Here is a 14,732-nt window from a genome sequence, read left to right as displayed (position 1 = left end):
GAGAAATATATCTCTAATGAAATTCGAGAAAACAGTTTTAAATGAAATGCAGAAAAAATGCATATAATTTAATATTCCGTACAAAGAAGTCATGTGGTGTACACATCAGCTCTTCTATTTATAAATTTAGGTATGTTTTAATTAACAGAAGAGTGTAATATTTGTTCAAGCACGATTTTCAATAACGCTACACTCAGGAAATCTTAGATCACATTAATTATGCCACTTTCAGTAATTATTAAAGACTAAAATACTCCGATTGAAACTACAGACTCTCATTGACTATCTTATATTAAACCGTAGTTTTCTCAAATCAGTATAATCTCCTCTCAGCTCCAATTGTAACTCAGAAATTATATCTTTTATAAATTACATCAGCACTGTCAAAATTGTTTCGAAACCATATCTAGTTATATACACAGATTGCTATAACAAATCTTTGCAATTCTTATATACGAATAAAGTTTGTAAAAAATATATTCTGTAAATATTGTAAAAAGACAGAAATCATTGATATTGTAACTTCTTCAAGACCTTCCTCCACTTTCTGTTCATGCTCATCACACGTGATTTCCGTGTCTGCAGAGGCATAACCGATAAGTTGGCTGATAACACACATAGAAATATTTTTGCTGAACTGAGTAAACAAAGGGAAAAAAATAACCTCCAAGTTCATAGGTGAGAAAAAAATATTTTTCTCCGAAATCCATTCAATATTTGAATCAAACAGAATTCCCTAATAGTTGCATTCACATTTAATTACGTTCAGATTTTTCAACATTGATTTCTGCAAGTAATTGAGGTAATTAAATTCTAAAAGAATATAAACACTAAGACTTCTGTTGCATTTAAAGAATTGCCAACATTTTTGAAAAGCCCATTTTGAACCATTTATTATCGTCAGATCGTTCCAAAATTTCTTCTCAGTGTAATAAAGGTATTAAAGTATATTTTTATCCTAAAATTAGAAAATTGGTAATTTCATCAGCTTTGGTATACAAGGTCTCTTTAAAAGCTATCTACACGAAGCATTGGTATATAGAAGTTAGAAATGTTTTCCTGAGCTTATAAATTATTTTCTCTCTTTATCCCGCATGTTTCGTGGTGTAACTGTAGCACACTTGGCTCGTATTCGTAAGATCCAGGTTCGAGTTCCGGCGAGGGCATTGCTTCTTTTACACATCTCCTGCTTCAAAATAACCTAATGACTCTACAAGTGTGTATTGAACTAAAATATGGCTGACAATATTTCATTACCACCAGGATTTGGCGATTGAGTCTCATAATCACCAGTCGTCCTTTAAAAGGGGGAGTATATAAGGTATTTTCTTCCTCCTTCCAGCATGACTTCGAGATATAACGGTTACACACTCTGGCAGGTTCTAATCCAGGCAAGGGCATTGTACTTTTTTCCCGATGCACTGCTTCAAAATAGCGTAATGACCCTAGAAGCTCAAGCTTTTTTCAAACAAGCCAGCAGTTAATAATTGCTCAATTTAGTTGGAAAAATGTCAAGAATGATATGTGATAAAATATTAGATGTAAATTAGAAGGAAGTAATTTTTATTTAAAATTAAGGTATTTAAAGTTAAGTACTGTATTTAGTGTACTGTAATTCAAATTTAGCAATTATAGAGTACGTAATTATATGTAATGAAGCAGCGAAGTAGTTCATTTAAGTAGGTACTTAATGGAATTTAAAATGACTCTTAGTCTCTTTTAACGTCTCAGAGTCATGTAATCGTAATTACAAATTTTAATTGCAGTATTATTAATTTTATATTGATTTTCGTGAAAACTTCGCGCCAGATGATAATAAAAATTCCATTAAATAATTTTCAATTTGGCACGTAATCTGTTATTATAAATGTATAACAAACTCTAAAGCAGTTTTTAATTCCTTCCTATTAGATTTACAACAATACATCAGGAATGAATAGACGTAATACAACATGGAACAATCAAATCTGATTTTATAAATTAAAATTAACATTAATTAGATATTGAATTAATTTTGTTACTTAGAAAAAAGAATTTGCTGGTGATGGCTGAAAATCTATAATTGTTCTATCTATAAATATATATATGAAAATTTATATATATGAAACTATATATGAAGAATCTATAGTTAAAAAATAAAACATGTTCTAATTTAAATAATCATCGTAGTTCTCACAGTAATAATTATCTGAGAGATGTATAGTAATAGTTACCAAATTTTAACTTTTAACTGGTGTTGAAACCAATTGAATAAATCCTAAATCATTCATTTATTTATTAAATGTTAAACTAAAATAATCAAATTGTTTCGAATCTTATTATTGTTACGTACGTAACTAATGAGTATAGTGATATCATTATCAAAAACAAAAGTATGTACATTGCAGTGGGAAGAAAACGACAGTTATATATCTTCCATTGTATTGGGCCGATTCACGAAATTCAACTTGCATTTTCTATGTCTCGAAAGCACGACTTAGGATATGTATTAGATTTATATATAGCAGTGTTCTGATATAGGTATTTTGGCACAAAATGGGACTTTTTCTGAAAGGGCATGCCAATTTGTTACTACCCTATAAGTCGATTCTACGACTCAAATTATGCAAACTGCTAAGTTTTGTAGAAATCGCACAAGAAGTTTTTAAAAATTAGCTCTAAAACTTTTAGCTCCTCAATGCTAATTGCGTTTGATATATATTCATTGATATATGTTCTTTTATTAAACTTATATGATTCTTTTTTCACATTTCGAAATTTAGCTGCATACCAAATAAAATTCTCCCATTTTTATGTTTCTTTTAATTTGTATTTTTAAATCATTTTTATAAATTTTTCCAAACAACCTATAAACGTTTTACCATCATCTTAAGGTAGTGTATTTCTAAGCATGGCTAGAAAAAGTAGAGTTTTTTTTTTCAACATTTTTTTCCAACATATACATATTGGCGCGTTTTGAAATTTGGCACATTCGTTATAAGTGATAATAATGCCAAATGCGGTTTACTCACTTTGTTAAAATTATTTGAAAGTATGAACGATGACTTTGTTCCACTGGTTTTACAATGAAAAAAAAAATGAAAGGAAAATAGGTTGCTATATATTAAGATGTTCTACAAGTGAATTATTCTTGGAGCAAACTGAAAAAAAAATGTGCCAAGATAACTTTTTAAATATATCCATAAATTTTCCACCAAAAATTATAAAATGTAATATACAGGCATAATTTAGGTCGTAGAATCGAAATATGGAAAAAAATTAACATGTCATTTCAGATAAAGTCAATGGTGTATTTGTTTCATATTTTGTAATCGGTACAATTTTTTTTATTCACAAACTCTATTATTTCAGAACGAGCAGTAGCAATAATTTTCGAATTAAGCGCATTTTTATCTCCAGCGCGCGAGACTTGCCTCTCTGAAAAATGAGGGAGAAAATTAGCGTTTTCAGAGTTTTCAATTAATATCTCTGCTGATTCAATTTGTACGAAGATGAGTATACTCAAAATGGCTTCCCACGATTTTTTCCCTTGGAATCCGGGAGTTCCTACCTCGAAACTCAACTCCCCGCCTTTCCGAAGGAGATATGCCACAAACAAACAAGCAGACAGACGGACGCACATGGATTTTAATAGCATAGATTTCGCTACGTAAAAGCTGAAATTTGCTAAAGGCTAATGGTTGGTTAATTTATAAGGTATTTCTCCAGCCTTCTTAGCATGCGTTCGTGGTGCAGTGGTCAGCAAGCTCGAAGTGTATTCGAGAGGTCCGTGGTTCTAGTCTCGGAGAGGACATTGCTCATGTATGGCATCTTTTGCTTCCAAAGATTCTAATGTCTCTATACTAGCACTCGAACTAAAAAGTGGTGATAATAATTCTTCACCACCAGGATTTGGCGGTTGGGTCTCCTAAACCCCAGTCGCCCTTTAAAAGGGGGAGTATATAAGGTATTTCTCCAGCCTTCTTAGCATGCCTTCGTGGTGTAGTGGTCAACACGCTCGACATGTATTCGAGAGAGGTCCGTGGTTCGAGTCCTGGCGAGGTCCTTGCTCATTTTTCCCATCTCCTGCTTCCAAAGATCCTAATGTCTCTACAGATTTAATCAATAGGCTTTCTTCATTAACTTTCATCAATGTTTAATAAGAGCTAAAGATCGGAGATCGCAGTCTTATAACCAAAATGGGCTGCAATCATTCAGTTGTTATCAACAACAAGTAAATAAAAACAGTTCTCACAATTAAACATTTTCAGCGTGGAATACTACTTTTAAAGCCATTATAAAAGTGTTAGTTATATTTTGATAACCCATCTTAATAAGAATAATCAAAATATTTACCAAATTTGGCTTACTTTGCTATCCGTCCGAAAAGAAATGCATGTGTTCCACCTTGGGCATCCAGGACTATTTTATAGGGCTTAATAACGTTCTGTATTTGCTCTTCAGAGATAGGGTAGTGCCCAAATAACGTCCGGCATAGGATATTTGTGATTTTGCCCATTAATAAATCTACAATATCGATCTGTTTCCCATTTGTCGTTCGAAGATCCTTGATAATAGAATTCAGAACCTCATGAACTGGACCTGACATATCCCCTTTTAATGAAATCATCCCGAAGTCTTTAAAAATTTGAAGAAAGAATTTTCGAAGAACTTTCCATGGTTCGCCATTAATGAAAGGAACACCTGTTGAAGAGGTTCACAACATTAGTACTATGTGAACTATTCTTTAATAAGGCTTTTCTTTTATATTAATATACTTACATCAAATTAAAATGTTTTCAAAGCTAACTGCAGTGCTGACATTGTACATAATTCAATAAAATGTATCATGGGAAATTTGAATGTGGACATAAATATATTGTTCTAAAATTCTGTGGCCCTTTCGCATCGTCAGCAAAGATTGGTGATAATTCTATAGAAATGACACCCATTGTTGAAATATATTTATAGTTCTCAAAACATTTAAACACGACTTTCAGCTTAGCATTTGATGAACTAGAAGAAAAACGAAACCTATGTTGCAGATGGTTTCTGTATCTTGACCAACATAAAATAAAAGCTTAAATCTCAATATGATGATGAGTTTTTGGCTTTCAACATTTGAAAACTTAGATAATGCAGAATCTAAAAATATTATTGATACCTTGAAATTATTTTTTTTCTTCAGCCAATAACTTATTTCTAAGAGCATTTTGACAAAATTTCTATATCTGGCAAATTGTCAATTGTATGTCTCTGTTAAATAATTCATCGGCAAAATTTCGGAAATTTCTTGAAGTTATTAAATATTCAAATAAAAGGTGAATTCAGTCCTTTTGATGAAGCAACATTAATTCAAAAATTCTTTGAATCTCTGTTTTAAATCTACTCAAAGTTCTGAACATTTTTCAAGGTACAAAAATTAAGTTGCAAAATGCCCCTGATTTTGAAAAGTGCTGATTATATATATATATATATATATAATTTAAGCAATTTCTTACATGTTTCCAATTTCTGCAACATCAGCATACAGTGAAAGAAATTTCAGTGTCAACTTACATTTAATTTCAACTAAGTGGAGAAATGAATGAAGCAGATGTTCAACTGAAACTTATAAAAAATATTTATTTACGTATTTTAATTTGAAAGATAGTTATTCAGAATTTCCTGAAAAATAAAAAGTGATTCACATTTTCTCACTGCCACAAATCAGAAAAAAGTAACTTTAAAAATTAACAGTTGACTCCAGATTTAAAAGTTTCAAATAGGCTTCTAATTTTTTTCTATATTTTTGAAATAACATTTTTGAAATTGATTTCTAATGATTATTCTGATAATGCTTCTTTTGTGTTTAATAATTTGATGTATTATCACCTAAATTTATACTTCTTTCGTTGCTTTCGAAATTTCAAAAAATTTTTCATCCATATGAACTCTAATTCTAAAACTGTATTCCAAAAATTTACAATAACAATAACAAAAGAATTAATATCAATATATTTTAGAGTGAATTTTTCTGCCACTCGACACAGCCGGCAAACTTAGTTGTACATCACACAAGGGTTTACAAACATTCTAGTTTGTGTTTCCATACGATATATTGTCATGCGCAACCATACCAAACTTGAATTTTTAGCACACTAGCCTGCACTCTAGCTATCCATATATTGGGTTTTTCGGAAAGTAATTTCGCTTTCTTTCACAACAGTGGGTTTAAGTGCATTTTTTCACAGATTTCACACTTAAATCGGATAATTATATATTTTGACAACTGATATAGTATGGCTAGTATGTGAAAACGTTGGATTGATGATTCTAAGAAGTAGTTTTTGGTTGGTGCCCTTTGAAATATGGAAAGTGAAAAGCAGCAGTTTCATTATTTTTACTTTTTTACTCTAGAAAAGGTAAAAATGCTGTTTCAGCAAGAAAAAAATCTATCCGATGTATATGAAGAAAATGTGTTGACTGAACTCCAGTGCCGAAACTGGTTTGAAAAATTTCGCTTCGACGATTTTGATCTTGAAGATGCACCACATTCTGGAAGTCCAGCTGATGATGATGAAGATACATTAAAGGCATTCATTAATGCAAACCGGCGAATAACAACTCGTTAGATAGCTGAGAGATTAAATTTATCGAATATGACCTTTCATGGTCATTTGAAAAGCCTAGGTTTAATCTCAAAGCTCGACATATGGTTCTTTGTGTTCTTAAGCTCTCTATTTGTTCTCCATCTTCAAGATCAAAATTGCGAGATCGAAATTTTACAAACTAGTTTTGGCACTGGCTTGCTGTTAATACATCTTCTCCATACACATCGAATAATTTGTTTCTTGCTTGAAAAGTTCTTTTACCTTTTGAATAGTAAAAAAAAAAAATATGCCGAAAATGCTGCTTTTCTTTTTCCATGTTTGAAAGGGCACCAACGAAAATCTACTAGGAAGAATCAATCCAACGTTTTCACAAACAACCTTGCTATATCAGCTGTTAAAATACATATAGACTATGCGTCTTAAGTGTGAAACTGGCTGTGAAAAAACACAACGAAGCCCTGAAAAAAACGAAATTACTTTCCGAACAATTCAACAGTTTCGTGGTTACAGTATGTTTTTTTCTTCTTAGATAAATTTTACTGTCCGAAATTCTAATTATATAAAAAAGGTTGCTTTCATGAAACCTCTTGCACGTCGATGAATAGAGCCACTTGGTTTACAGTTTGTCGTGAGTACAAATATTAAAAAAATTCAGGGGATTAAGTAGACTTCTGAAACTCTTGCTGCGCACTCCATGCGGCACCATAGAAAGAAAATTTTTTGTCATGAAATCGTACATTTTGAGGGGACATCAAAAGTTAGTTCAAACACTAAAATATGAGTTGCAGAAAATTTCAGGCTGAGAAAGAAACTGGCTCATAAAATTGGCTGTGCTCAGTTTATTTTTCTTTGTCTTCTTACTGAACTCTGTCTATAGAATAGAGTTAAGTAAGAGGAAAAAGAAAAATAAATTTCACATGTAAAAATAAGACCATAGTTTATGAGCGCAGAAGTAACGTACGTAAAATCAGAAAAACATTAACTCCGGAAAATTTGTGAAAGCCGCATGTCTAATTCTGATGATGAATTTCATTTGTTAGATGAAGACAATACCATAATATTTCATGAACCTTTAAATTAATATCGTGTGATAAACGAGAAAATATAGTTTAAAGCCGTTAAGGAAAATTGTGTAATGCGTTATCTATCAAATTTGATTTTATAAACTAAACAAAAGATGATTTTAGAAAAGAAGTTTGAAGTAGCTTGTGATTCTCATGGAATCGAGTGATAGCATATATATCGTAGATAAATAAACGATTTAGGAAAGTAAAAATGTACAAAGAGTATTCGTATTAATGAGGAAGACATCTTCTCCGTTACTGTATTACGTGTGAATTTTATAAAAGTATTGATAAAGGAGTAGCATAGCATTAATTTTGTGAGATATTCAAGAGATTTAAATAGATATTGCTTTATAAATTACAAATGTCATGGATTATAACTACCCAATAAGAATTAATAGTATGCAATATGTAAATCCTCTGCATGTTAACGTATAATGAAGTCTGGAAGTGTACTGTTGATGGAACAAGCTGGGTCTTAATGGGAAAGTATGTGGCAAATGTTGTGGTACATTTTGTTCTTGATCATGATCTGAAGATTATTTTTTATAGATCTTGATCAATAGATCTTCATTGATTATTTTTTTTAAATGATGGGCCCAAACCGTCCGCAGACGTTGGCAGTCGACCTTTCGGTACCGCAGTTGACTTCCTTAACCACTCTACCGTCTGGGCAGATAAAATATATGAACAGCACGAGATGTTCCTTGATTTCTGTGATCAGACGAGCACCAATACTTTCAGCCTGGTATGGCCGTTGACAGAAGTGAGCAATACCCTCACCGGGACTGAAATCTGGACCTCTCGAATGCGTGCTAAGTGCGCTACCGTTACACCACGAAAGCATAGTATTGATTATTCCAGAAACTATTTGAAATTTCGATTGACTGACTACAAAGTGAGTGTCAAAATCAAATTTAGTTTAGGAAGAGGATTCTGTCCGTGGGGTCGTCGCCTGACAAGAGGGGACGAAGGATTTAGTAATCTAGAAAAGACAGAAGAACGAGAAACAAAATGGTTGACAGGACACATGAGTGTCGGAATGAACAGTACATATGTTGCTGTAGTCCCTATTAAAGAAGAAAGGATTATGGAATTTAGCTATCAAACCGAGAGAGAGTGAAGTTCTCAAGAAGCATACAAGAAATTGTCTAAAATACACCTGGTTACAAAAATGTAAACAACTGGGGCGAATACAAGTAATTGTCCTGCAAGATATCAACATGAGTTTGCTGTATTTTACCAATCCTCAAAATATGCGTATTTTATAATAAAGCACAAATGGCACAGTTCTTGATCACAGTTTTGTTCATCTTTGTGGAACTCTGTAATCAGTTTTAAATTGTCATACTCATCTGTTATTATAACATTCTTCACCTCTAGTGTACGTGAGTTATTCTTCTCTGCCCGTCGAACATAAAATCAGGGTAAAGACCAGACAAAACAAAATTATGAGTTCATTAAAGCATCAGAAGAATATGTGAAGATCATGTAAAGCATGTACCATGTATCTTAGTGCTTAATATACTACCATAAACAAAATTAAGAAACTTTAGTTGCATTTAAGAAAAAATGCCAATATAGTTATTATTGTAAGCAAATTTCTAAATAAGAAAGGATTTTTAATTATATATTTTCAACTAGTATTATAAGTAAGTATATTAGAATAAAAATTAATTTTAAGCTTTTTACCTTCATCCAGTACATATGCAAATATGTTGAACTCATTGTGCCTGTTGCTAAAAATCTCTGACTTTGTCACATGGACTTCTCGAATGAGTTTTGGACTTCCCAAATTCACGTATAATTGTTCAGCCACTCTAAAGCTATAGAGGCTACCATACTTCTTCCCATATTCGTCTAGTTCTAGGTGGCATTTTTCATGGCTCAGAAATGGATAAATACCCAAGATGGGAATACCAGTAGGTCCTGGAGGCAAATTTCTATCTCTATTGTAGTAAAGTATGATTCCTAGAAATACGATTACTATTGCTATTGCCACTGATACAGGAGACGCATTCCAGACGTTTTGTATGTTGTCAAGAAACATGATATACGTAGATCTTATGGTAAATCTGAAATAAAATAAATTCAAAGTTAGGTTCGATTATAAAACTATGTCTATGTTTATTGAAATTTACTTACATGATGCCCTTTTGCCACATTTTACATCATAGGTATAATGTTATCAAGAACATTTTAAATAAATTGATTTAAATTATTTATGATAAATAATAATAGTAAATAATACTATGATCGATACTATAATATTTCTATGAAATATAGAGAGTGTTCGTACATTTTTGCCACGATTTCGCAAATATTTATATGTAAACAAACATTAGTATTTTATTTTTTAATATGTTCAGTCTGATAGCCCTTTTGTTGAACTATCTTATCACATTTTGATTTTCAGGATAAAACTCCATTTATTATCAAGGTTTAATTTACAATCTTCCAGAGTCCATCCAATGTTTGGGGATGCTGCTTATAAAGAGCTTATTTTAAAAGTACAGATGCACAGTAATTCAAAAAAGACACATCAGGAGACTGGGGTGGGATGCATTTAAAGGAAATAGCTTGAAATTCGTTTCATTTTTCATTTTAGAGCAGTAGATTTAGAGATATGGCTTAGAGCTTTATCCGGATGGAACTTAATATAGTAAAGATTGTTTGGATAAAGAGATGAAATTTCTTTTTAAAAATGAATATTAAAACATATTTCTGATAGTAATTCGATATAATTTTGACATTTTTTTTCTACTTTCCTTATTTTAAGTTTTTCGTTATAAGAGAATCCAGTAAAAACACCTTTAGAAAAACATTTATTGCTTTCTCTGAACCAACATGTTAAGCCTTTAAGTCTTCTTCTCTCTTTTTCGATGGTAAATAGACCTTCTTCTATTGCAGTTAGATAAATGTATCCAAGCCTCGTCAATTATAACCATACATTTCCATTTTTCACTTTCCAAATAATTTTCATACATAGTCTTACGCTGAGAAAATTAGGCGTTAGGCGGTGAACATCATGTGTTTTCGTTGTCATTAGCTTCAAATCAGTATTTTGTAATTTTGTTCACAGTTTCTACAGAGATATTTGAAAATTTTGCAATAGCTCTTTGGAGGGGGCTGAATTTCTCTTTGCAACATGAAACATGAGATGCGACTTTAGATTTAATAAGGAGCTATACGTATTTTTGTTGGGTATGCATTTTTTGCCTTTTTTCGAAGTCAGGTGTAAACTTTGACGTTTGTTTTCTTTCATATTAATTACGTCACTTATTTGAAGTGTAGAAATATTAAAGCCATGCTTTTCACATCTTTTTATAATAAATGAATAATAGTTTTTCTCTTTGGACAGAGCATAAGTACAGCCTTCGAACCATTGATTATTTTTCAGCGACATTTTAAGGAAAAGAATATTTTTAATCCTGCAGATGATGTATTCTAACTTGATGCTCACGTTTATATATTAAATTAATATTTAAATTGATGGAGAAAATCAAAATCGTCGCAAAAATCTGTTAACACCCTCTATAATACTATATATCTATGACAAATATGGATGCAATAATTAAAAAGACGCCAGTAGTTATTAAAAAGATTAGGAGCCCTCCATGTTTAAAAGGAATCTATTTTTTACACACCATAACAATAACGAGTCATGGACGATAAGCAGTATTTTTACTGATTTCTTTTGAAATGGGCCAGAGAATCTAAAAACTAACTAACCTAACTGTGCTGCTCTCCCCTCTGACATCATTATGAAAGTCATTAAATTAGTGTGTCTTTCTAAAAATACGACTTCTGTGGTAAGCAGCTTCCCAAAACAGAAATTACTTTAGAAAATATGGTTTTTATTTCGAAGAAGCCACAGAGGAATTACAAACTATTTCTAATATTTCGGTTATCAGTGAGGAAATTTAACAAAAATTCGTTTTCAGAACACGTTGCAATTGAAGGTAATATTGAGAAATCCTGTGAAAACACTGACTGCGCTAGTATCGAAAGTGTTAAAAGAGCTCTAAAACCTGAAACTGATAGTGAATGGGATCCGGAAGAAAGTGATTACATGCCAACCACAGCTGAATAGAGCAAAGTTCTGCTAATTCTACGAAGAGCTACTCTTGAACTGAAAGGTGAAAATCAGAAAAGCTACTAACAGTTTTACGGAATTTAAAATACTGTTGCGGGGTACTTGTTCGTAACAGATTGAATGCGCACAGAATTGATGATAGCTCGATAAAACTTTTACCAAAAGAAACACTTCACAGTTCTGGAATTTTCCAGAAAGTACTCCTACAGCTCTTCACAATATCAGAGCGTATAATCAGTAATTACTTTTCAAACTATTAAGAACGTTAAGCACAACTCAATGGCAAGCGCATCAACTCAATGGAAAGCAATCAAGTTCTCACGGATATCTCAATACTCCAAAGTCGCTCTGAACTAACAAGTATAGTTTACGCCCAACCGCCAAGAAATCTGCAGGACTTCTTGAAATTACTACAAGGCATATGAGGACAGGATATGGTTACAGCTATATGTACAGGGTGTCTCAAAATGTCGTTGCCAAGCTTAAGCTGGTCTATCATACCATGACAAAAAATATTTACATAGGAACTCGATGATATAAACGGCAACCGCTAGAGGGCAATATTCGCAGGCTTATAGATGAACAGGATAAGTGATCATTTCAGGCAAGGACGTTGCAGAAGTAGAATGAATCATTTTACTAATTCGGTTCTTTATGGACATTTTGTGGAAAGAGTGTTGCCGGATCTCATGGTTGAGGTTCCTGCAACTACACGCTGAAACACATAGTTTCGGTGTGATGGAGCGCCTGCGCGTTTTAGCAGCGCTGAGCGAGAATACCCTCAATAAGATATATACTGATCGCTGGATTAGCAGAGGTGAACCATTCGCATGGCCACCGCGATCCCCCCTGATTCCCCTGTACATCTACCTGTGGGGTACATGAAGTCTAGGGTGTACGAAACGACCGTAACATCGGACATGGATCTCGACACTTCTGCCCATTTTAAACGGGTCCGTGAATCCATCCGCCGACGTTGTGAAGCATGCATTGTGGTGATGGAAGGAATTTTGAACATCTTCTATGATTTAACTGTGTTCTTTAATTAAAGTCATATTAACACCTCTTTCGACGTCTTTTCTTTCTTCCCTTCTACGCTCGCGAACATTGCCCTTTAGCAGTCGCCGTTCGGATTTTCGGACAGAAGTCCTTATCGAAATCTTGTTTGTCATGGTATGACAGACATGTCAATGTCATTAAGTTTTGTCATGGTAGGACATACATGTTAACGGACTTTTGAGACACCCTGTTGAATCAATTACAGTTATTCAATTGCAATGCACATTACAGTGATACGGAGACCGGACACAAATGCCGCTAAATGGTCGCTAGTTTTGGCGACTTTGGGCGAAATTCGGCGACATAAATTCGTGGCCAAAACCGTCGTCAGCTTGACGATATCTCGCCAAACTAGCTAGACAGCCATTTACTTAACGTTAAATTTTGTATTCTGTACTTTTCCGGCACAGCATCTTTTCTTTAGTTTTTCGTGTTATGTTATACAATAATTAAAAAAATAATATTTCAGATATAATTTCACTTCGCAAGTGTGCACGTGTACGCTTAGGCATTTGACTCTGGCTATTTACATAATTCTTCGGTGGCATAATTAGGAATAATAATTAGTTCAATACTTTTCATAAAAATAGATAATTTGCGAATTCACTGAATTTCGAACACGAAAGGATATAAAACATGTCTTTCCAATATTTATTTTAAAATAATTATTTTCTATTTTTAAGGAAGGAAATAAATTGCGTATGCTCTCACTTTTGAAAGCCGCTGTACGTCTAACAATTTTTCGAAAAGTATAAAAGGCCTTAAAAAAGATTAATTGCCACTTAACACGAAAAAGAATTTTTGGTTTCAAATTAAAAAAATTGTTATGAAATATGAATTTCTGAAATAAAACATTTTATCTGAATAATCTTCGTAGGCGTAAATAAAAAAATCGCATGTCATGTGAGTATAAAATTTAAATTATACATTTTTTAAATGCATACATGTGCTTCTCTGTTTATTCAAATAAACAAGAAGATAAACAGCATTATTAGGATTCATTTGTTAATTTTCTCTCATTGAAACACAACAATTTTTAAATTTCAGAAAATGCAATTATTCATGTTTTTCAATAGGTAAAATATTTGAAATTTATGATTGTTGTTAAAACTAAACTTTTAAAACCCAACTTCGTAAAACATAAAGATATTGACTTAATTTGTTAAATCGCTTAAACTTAATGTTTCAAACTTTTTGCAGCTAAAGAAATTCCTTGATGCAATTTGAAAACTTTTGGGAACTCAACGTTTCAGAAAACTGTAACATTACATTACAGAGATTTTCGTAGTAGCAAAACACAGACCTTATTTTTTTTAAAATATGTATTAAATATATCGTTTTAGAAAAGTGATAGACTTTTGATTATATGTAATTAACAAGTTTATAATAATCTTAAATTTTCTGCATAATAAGTTAACATCAAGACGTTTTAACCTATATAACTTATATGTTCGCTTATAGAGTAAAGCCTATGACTAAGCTATCGCAATAATCGATAAACAATTCTTGATACCTTTTTCAGGAATCCATTGACAACAAAAAATTCAAGTCTCAAAATTCAAGTCAGGCAAAAAAAAAAATTCAAGTCAGGCAAGCATGACAACTTCTCTCTCAGCTGTCTGAGCTCGATTGTCTGAATACATTCGCCCAAAAAAGGAACGACACTCGAAAACTGGCCTTGAAAGATATTTTTTTCCTATCCTTTATTAACTTATATCGGCCCATCTTTCTGACATACGTTTACACTTCCTCTTTATCTATAACATGTCTTTTTATTTAATCATATCTAGAATAAATCAGTGAGAAAAGTAATTCTTTTTAGCTTTAAAATCTTAAAAAGTTTCAGAAACTGTCATAAAATACCGCAGTTAAATAAGCTGAGATTTTCATAGACAATAATGATACTTCTTTAGTGTGAATTGTTATAATGAAATACTATTT

The 14,732-nt window shown here is 32.2% G+C and overlaps 1 protein-coding gene across 4 annotated transcripts in view; it reads right to left on the bottom strand.

Moving 5' to 3' along the window:
• The window catches only part of LOC118184968 (cytochrome P450 2F3-like), a 31,098-nt gene extending 16,659 nt beyond the window's left edge, over positions 1-14,439 (bottom strand). For 3 of the 4 annotated variants that reach the window (XR_015041417.1, XM_035354728.2, XM_035354729.2), the window contains exons 1-3: positions 14,305-14,439; positions 9,329-9,711; positions 4,350-4,683 (exon numbers count right to left, since the gene is read on the bottom strand). Coding sequence is in view for 3 of the 4 variants with exons in the window: in XM_035354728.2 (XP_035210619.2) it covers positions 4,350-4,683; positions 9,329-9,686 (692 nt within the window). In the remaining variant the exon portion in view is untranslated. The remainder of the gene's footprint in view (positions 1-4,349; positions 4,684-9,328; positions 9,712-14,304) is intronic. The other variant, XM_035354730.2, reaches the window with a different exon arrangement.
• Between the last annotated feature and the right edge of the window lie 293 nt (positions 14,440-14,732).

Source organism: Stegodyphus dumicola, chromosome 5 (genome assembly GCF_044657685.1).
Source record: "Stegodyphus dumicola isolate Sdum_Otavi_A_Nest chromosome 5, ASM4465768v1".
Lineage (NCBI taxonomy): Eukaryota > Metazoa > Arthropoda > Arachnida > Araneae > Eresidae > Stegodyphus > Stegodyphus dumicola.
Note: the sequence above shows the minus strand (reverse complement) of the source record. Positions and strands in the feature narration are given on the sequence as shown.